The sequence below is a fragment of the Colobus angolensis genome, unplaced genomic scaffold, assembly GCF_000951035.1.
Source record: "Colobus angolensis palliatus isolate OR3802 unplaced genomic scaffold, Cang.pa_1.0 Scaffold96, whole genome shotgun sequence".
In the NCBI taxonomy this organism is placed as follows: Eukaryota; Metazoa; Chordata; class Mammalia; order Primates; family Cercopithecidae; genus Colobus; species Colobus angolensis.
In genome coordinates this window covers 2,408,415-2,415,723 of record NW_012123598.1, presented here as the reverse complement: position 1 = coordinate 2,415,723, position 7,309 = coordinate 2,408,415, and the positions used below count along the sequence as shown (strand labels likewise).

General features: G+C 51.6%; 1 protein-coding gene across 1 annotated transcript in view; it reads left to right on the top strand.

The window, feature by feature from the left end:
• BRSK1 (BR serine/threonine kinase 1) overlaps positions 1–7,309 on the top strand; it is a 31,305-nt gene that overhangs the window by 1,560 nt on the left and 22,436 nt on the right. Inside the window, exons 2-4 of the mRNA XM_011932473.1 lie at positions 944–1,038; positions 1,147–1,232; positions 4,084–4,224. Coding sequence (XP_011787863.1) covers positions 1,033–1,038; positions 1,147–1,232; positions 4,084–4,224 — 233 coding nt within the window. The 5' untranslated portion in view covers positions 944–1,032. The remainder of the gene's footprint in view (positions 1–943; positions 1,039–1,146; positions 1,233–4,083; positions 4,225–7,309) is intronic.

Here is a 7,309-nt window from a genome sequence, read left to right as displayed (position 1 = left end):
TGGGTCTGAGGGAGGAGGGGCTGGGGTCTGGACTCCTGGGTCTGAGGGAGGAGGGGCTGGGGTCTGGATTCCTGGGTCTGAGGGAGCATGGAACGGGGTCTGAATTGCTGGGTCTGAGGGAGGAGGGGCTGGGGGCCTGGTGTGCTGGGTCTGAGGGAGGAGGGGCTGGGGGCCTGGAGTGCTGGGTCTGAGGGAGGAGGGGCTGGGGCCTGGACTCCTGGGTCTGAGGGAGGAGAGAATGGGGCCTGGCCTTCTGGATCTGAGGGAGGAGGGGCTGGGGGTCTGGACGCCTGGGCCTGTAGCTTTAGGGGCTAGTCAGGGCTGGGTCTTTGGCTTTGGGGGCTCAGGTCCTGGAGTCGAGAGTCCTGAGGAGAGGTGTGGGCCAGGAGACAGGACATACCCTTGGTGTCTGTGTGCTGCCTTTACGGCTGCCATGAAGAGAAGGCACAGGAAGGCAGTTGAGGCTGGGGGTTCGGGAGGAGGTAGAGGGTGGTCTGGGGAGGGGGCAGATGTGAGATTATATTCTCTGGGAGTCATAGGGTCTTCAAAAGACTGAAAAACAGAGAATACAAGGAAGCGATGGGGAGAGAGGAAGTCACGGGGGGTTTGGAGGAGACAGACTCGGGGAAACACGGTGAGGAAAGAATGCGTGACAGGCGGGCTCCCCAGGACGGAGAGGGTGAGGGCCGGGGTGGCTGGCAGAGGAGAGGGGCACCTGGCTGGACGGACAGTCAGGAGGAACGGACTGGCAGGAGGGAGGGGAAGGGTGGTTTTGTGGGAGTGTGGGCTGTCAACCCCAGGAGTTCAGGTCGGATGTGTTCAGGCCATTGTTAAACAGCCAGGCCGGGAGGAAGGAGCAAACCCGGTGGCCAGTGGAGGACATAGGTGCTGGGGACGAAGGTGACCCAGCGGAACACCCCACATTTTCACCCTGTTCCCCCAGGCCTGGTTAAACTCGGGGTCCACTGCATCACGGGTCAGAAGGTCGCCATCAAGATCGTGAACCGGGAGAAGCTGTCGGAGTCGGTGCTGATGAAGGTGTGTTCGCCTGCTACGGCGTGTCTGCGGGGGAGCCTGTGGGGCTGAGGGCAGGCAGGGGGCCTTGCTGACCTCCATTCCTGTGTCTGCACCCCTCTTGACCCTCAGGTGGAGCGGGAGATCGCCATCCTGAAGCTCATCGAACACCCACATGTCCTCAAACTCCACGACGTCTACGAGAACAAGAAATATTTGTAGGTATTTATAGACACCCAGCCCTACCCCATCCTCCCTCTCCAGGTTACCAGGGTGGGACTTCTCCAGAAACAGGGCGTAGGGGGACCGGGGGGACCTGGAGCTCTCCAGGCTGGACTACTGAAGGCCCAGTCCCTTGCCTGTGGCACAGGGAAGCTCCCAGCCACTGTTCTCACGCTGTGTTGGGCATGAGGCGAAGGGCCACCATCCTCCTACTGTGTCCCCGGCGCCAGCTCCTTGGCCCGCGGCACTACATGAAATGCCCTCTGCTAGATAAGCAGGGTGCCCTCGACCAGACCCAATTTGCTATGGGCAGATGCCTCCTGTTTGTAAGGCAAGGGGCCTAGCAAAGCCCAAAGGATCTTCCCAAACCCCCACTCTGGAGCACCGGAGAGCCCCCCTCCTCCCCCGGCATTACTGCGGGTGCCATGGCAGGACACCCCAACAATGGGCCGCCTTAGGAGTTCTGAGTCAGTATCTCAAAGTCAATTACCCGCCAGGAAGGATGGGGGTGGGGGTCCAGCTGTCCAGACTCCAGAGAATGGGCCTCTTTGTCCAAACTCTGGTGACCCAAAGGACAGCTGGACTGGGAAGCCGTAGAGGGGACAGCCCTCGTGCCCCCCCCCCCACACCCAGTCCCCAGGATGAACTGACATCAGGTCATCAGTGCTGGTGCAGGTTTCACACACAGGAAGCTGTCTGCCTGGCGCTCACAGGACGTGCTCTCAGGCTTCCCCAGGTGTGGTGGTAGGAAGGGGCTATTGTCCGGACCAGCGCACTCTCGCTCCCACTCCACTCTTGGCGTAGGGAGGCAGGGCCATGGGAGTTGATGCTTCGGGCGGGAATCTAGCCATCTAAGAGCTCATAGAAATTGAGCTTTTGGGGCCAGGCACAGTGGCTCAAGCCTGTGATCCCAACACTTTGGGAAGCCAAGATGGGCAGATTGCTTGAAGAGTTCGAGACCAGCCTGAGCAACATCGCAAAACCCTGTCTCTACAAAAAATACAAAAATGAGCCAGGCGTGGTGGTGTGTACGTGTAGCCCCAGCTGAGGTAGGGCTGAGGTGGCAGGATTGCCTGATCCCGGTAGGTCGAGGCTGGAGTGAGCCGTTTTAGTGCCCCTGCACTCCAGCACAGAGTGAGACCCTGTCTCAAAAAAAAAAAAAAAAAAAATTTGAGCTTTTGTTTCCAGAAGCTGATGGGAATTAGTTTTAACCTCCCAGAGCCTGATGGGATTTGGAGTCTAGAATCCAAATGGTTGATGGAGGCTGGGCACAGTGGCTTACGCCTGTAATCCAGCACTTTCGGAGGCCGAGGCCAGTGGATCACGAGGTCAGGAGTTCAAGACCAACCTGGCCAAGATGGTGAAACCCCATCTCTGCTAAAAATACAAAAAAATTAGCCGAGCATGGTGGCAGGCACCTGTAATCTCAGCTACTTGGGAGGCTGAGGCAAAGAATCCTTGAACCTGGGAGGTGGAGGTTGCAATGAGCTGAGATTGTGCCACTGCACTCCAACCTGGGTGACAGAGCGAGACTCCATCTCAAAAAAAAAAAAAAAAAAACTATAAAAGTCGGGAGTTCGAGACCAGCCTGGCCAACATGGCAAAATGCCATCTCTACTAAAAATACAAAAATTAACTGAGTGTGGTGGCATACACCTGTAGTCCTAGCTACTTGGGAGGCTGAAGTGGGAGAACTGCTTGAACCTGGGAGGCAGAGGCTGCTGTGAGCCAAGATCGTGCCACTGCATTCCAGCACGGGCAACAGAGCAAGACTCCTATCTCAAAAAACAAAACAAAACAAAACAAAAAACAAACAAAAAACAAACGCCAAACAACAACAACAACAACAAAAACCTAATAGTTGATGGAAATTGGAACCCCATGTCCCAGAGGCTTATAGGAAGTGGGTTTTTGTTTTTTTGGTGGTTTTGTTTTTTTGAGACAGAATTTTGCTCTTGTTGCCCAGGCTGGAGTGCAATGGCTCGATCTCGGCTCACCAGAACCTCCACCTCCTGGGTTCAAGTGATTCTACTGCCTCAGCCTCCTGAGCAGCTGGGACTACAGGCATGCACCACCACACCTGGCTAATTTTGTATTTTTAGTAGAGATAGGGTTTTTCCATGTTGGTCAGGCTGGTCTCGAACTCTTGACCTCAAGTGATCCGCCCACTTCGGCCTCCCAAAGTGCTGGGATTACAGCCGTAAGCCACCATGTCCGGCCAGAAGTGGGGGTTTTTAACTTCTAGGCACTGATGGGAGTTGTCGTCTGTTGCCTCACAGAAGCTGGCTCGGACTGGTGCACCTTGCAATCGTCAATACCTGAAAATGAATTCAAATTTGAGTTTCCTCATCCCAGAGGGAATTAGAGGCTTGGCTTTCTAGGGGCTAATAGGAGTGGGGGTATCTTCACTTCCCAGAGTCCTGTAAGAATTGGGGTCTTTGTCCTTCAGGTGCTGATAGAACTGCCTTATCTCCTGAAACCGTTAGAAGTCAAAGTGTTGATTCCTCTCCGAAGCTGACATGGGAGGCTCTGCTGCCCAGGGCTAATGGGACTTGAGTTTGGTTTCCTAGAGGCTGGTGGAAACTGGAGTCACTTCCTCCCAGGGCGTGATGGGAATTGGAGTCTCATCCTCCCAGGAATTGATGGGAACTGGAGTCTCTTCCTCCCAGGAATTGATGGCAACTGGAGTCTCTGCCTCCCAGGGACCCATGGGAATTGGAGTCTCTTTCTCCCAAGGATCATGGGAATTGGAGTTCTCTGCCTCCAGGGGCCAATGGAAGTGGGAGACCAGGCCCTCTGGTCCTCCACATGCCCCTTCCAGCCCTCTGCCCCCTCTATATCCTTTAGGTACCTGGTTCTGGAGCACGTCTCGGGAGGTGAGCTATTCGATTACCTGGTAAAGAAGGGGAGACTGACGCCCAAGGAGGCCAGGAAGTTCTTCCGCCAGATTGTGTCTGCACTGGACTTCTGCCATAGCTACTCCATCTGGTGAGTGGGCAGCTTGAAGGGGAGGCAAGGCTGAGGGCTGCCCAGCAGTCAGGCCCTTGGGGGCATGTGGAGGGCTGCGCAGAAGCCATGTAGTCGGCCCCCAAACCTTTATCCCATTGAGACATAACTCATATACCAGAAAATTTCTCCTTTTAGAGTGTGTAATTCAGTGGTTTTTTATATATTTGCAGTGGTATACATCTGCCACTGTGGAATTTTAGAACATTTTCATCACCCTGCACCCATTAAGTGAGCAATCACTCCCCATTCCCCTCCTGCCCCCAGGTCCTGGCAACCTATTTTCTGTCTATATGGATTTACCTATTCTAGACATTTTATATAAATGGAATCATACAATACATGGCCCTTTTTGTATTGTGTTGTTCTGTTTTGTTTTTGAGATGGAGTTTTGCTCTTGTTGCCCAGCAGGAGTGCCATGGTGTGTTCTTGGCTCACTGCAAACTCTGCCTCCCAGGTTCAATTGATTCTCCTGCCTCAGCCTCCCGAGTAGCTGGGATTACAGGTGCATGCCACTGCACCCAGCTACGTTTGTATTTTTTTAGTAGAGTCGGAGTTTCACCATGTTGGCCAGGCTGGTCTCGAACTCCTGACCTCAGGTGATCCACCCGCCTTGGCCTTCCAAAGTACTAGGATTACAGGCACGAGCCACTGTGCCCTGCCTCTTTGCCCATCTTTAATTCAGTTATTTTTTTAAAATTTGATTTAGTCTTTTTATTATTGATTTGTAACCATTTTTTATTATAGGAACAAGAGATTACTCTAGGAATAACTCCTAAAAATTATTCTGTATGATGACAGCAAGAACGAGGAGGAAAATTTAACAAAGAAAAAAAGGAGTTGTTTATTCTAGATGCAAGTCTTTAATCAGTATACATTTTTAAACGATTTTTCTCCAAGTCTGTGCCATGTTTTTACATTTTTATGACAGTCTTGCGAAAAGCAAAAGATTTTTCATTTTGATAAATTTCAGTTTGTTGATTTTTTTTATTTTACACCTCATGCTTTTTCTGTCCTATTTAAGAAATCTTTGCCTGGCTGGGCACGGTGGCTCACACCTGTAATCCCAGCACTTTGGGAGGCCGAGGCGGGCAGATCACGAGGTCAGGAGAGCAAGACCATCCTGGCTAACACGGTGAAACCCTGTCTCTACTAAAAATACAAAAAATTACCCGGGCATGGTGGTGCACGCCTGTAGTCCCAGCTACTTGGGAGGCTGAGGCAGGAAAATGGTGTGAACCTGGGAGACAGAGCTTGCAGTGAGCCAAGATCACACCATTGCACCATTGCACTCCAGCCTGGGTGACAGAGTGAGACTCCAATCTCAAAAAAAAAAAAAAAAAAGAAAGAAAGAAAAAGAAATGTCACTAAGGTTTTCTTGTATGTTTTCTAGAAGTTGTATAGTTTTAGCTCTTGCATTTAGGTCTGGGATCCATTTCAAGTTAATTTTTGTATATGGTGTGAAGTAAGGGTTGTGTAAGGGTTATTTATTTATTTTTAGTTTAGTTTAGTTATTGAGACGGGGTCTTGCTATGTTGCCCAGGCTTGTCTCAAACTCCTGGGCTCAAGGCGTGAACCACTGCGCCTGGCCCATATGTCCACTTTTAAACAGTTTTTTTTTTTGGCTGGGCACGGGGGCACATGCTTGTAATCCCAGCACTTTGGGAGGCCAAGGCTGGCAGATCACTTGAGCTCATGAGTTCGAGACCAGCCTGGGCAACAAAGTGAGACCCCTATCTCTCCAAAAAATAAAAATAATTAGCTGGGTGTGGTGGCGTGTGCCTGTGGTCCCAGCTACTTGGGAAGGTGTGGTAGGAGGATTGCTTGAGTCCAGGAGGTTGAGGCTGCAGTGAGGCAACAGAGTGAGACCCTGTCTCAAAAAAAAAAAAAGTTACTTTTTTTTCATTGAATTGACTTTAGCCTCCAAATAAGATATTAAATGTGCGATGTTTTTATAACTGTTAAGGTACAAAATGAACGCCTTCATCTTTGAGCCTCCTTCATTTGCATGTCTCTCCCACTAAGATGTGTTTTGGAGATGGGGTGGGGATCAGGGTAGAGGGACTCAGACTTGGGGTAAAGCTTGTTGATAAAAAGGCCACCTATTTCAATTTTCAGGCTTTGTCTTTTTTTATTTTTTGAGACGGAGTCTCGCTGTCACCCAGGCTGGAGTGCAGTTGCGCCATCTCAGCTCACTGCAACCTCCACCTCCCAGGTTCAAGCGATTCTTCTGCCTCAACCTCCTGAGAATACCTGGGATTACAGGCACGTGCCACCACGCCCAGCTATTTTTTTGTATTTTTAGTAGAGATGGGGGTTTCACCATGTTAGCCAGGCTGGTCTCGAACTCCTGACCTCAAGTGATCCACCCACCTCGGCCTCCTGAAGTACTGGGATTACAGGCGTGAGCCACAGCACTTGACCCTGTTTAAATTTTCGACACCTTCCTGTGGACAAGATTGTCAAAACCCTGATATTGAAACCGAGGCCTCTAGGGGGAGATATTCAACATATTTAATAAGTATGACCCAGTTGGCCGGGCAGGTGGCTCACTCCTGTAATCCCAGCACTTTGGGAGGCTGAGGCGGGCGGATCACGAGGTCAGGAGATTGAGACCTTCCTGGCTAACACGGTGAAACCCCGTCTCTACTAAAAAAATACAAAAAAAAAAAAATTAGCCGGGCATGGTGGCGGGGACCTGTAGTCCCAGCTACTCGGGAGGCTGAGGCAAGAGAATGACGTGAACCTGGGAGGCGGAGCTTGCAGTGAGCTGAGATGGAGCCACTGCACCTCCAGCCTGGGCAGCAGCGCGAGACTCCGTCTAAAAAAAAAAAATATGACCCACTTAATGGCCAGGCCAAATGGAAGAGTCCGACACTGCCTCTCTCCCCAGACATCAGCCCTTAAACCTTGAGGGGTTTGGTTCAGGGGTGGGAAGGTCCCAAGACAGGGACCAAGGATTTTACGAACCAGCTCCGGCCGGGCGCGGTGGCTCAAGCCTGTAATCCCAGCACTTTGGGAGGCCGAGACGGGCGGATCACGAGGTCAGGAGATCGAGACCATCCTG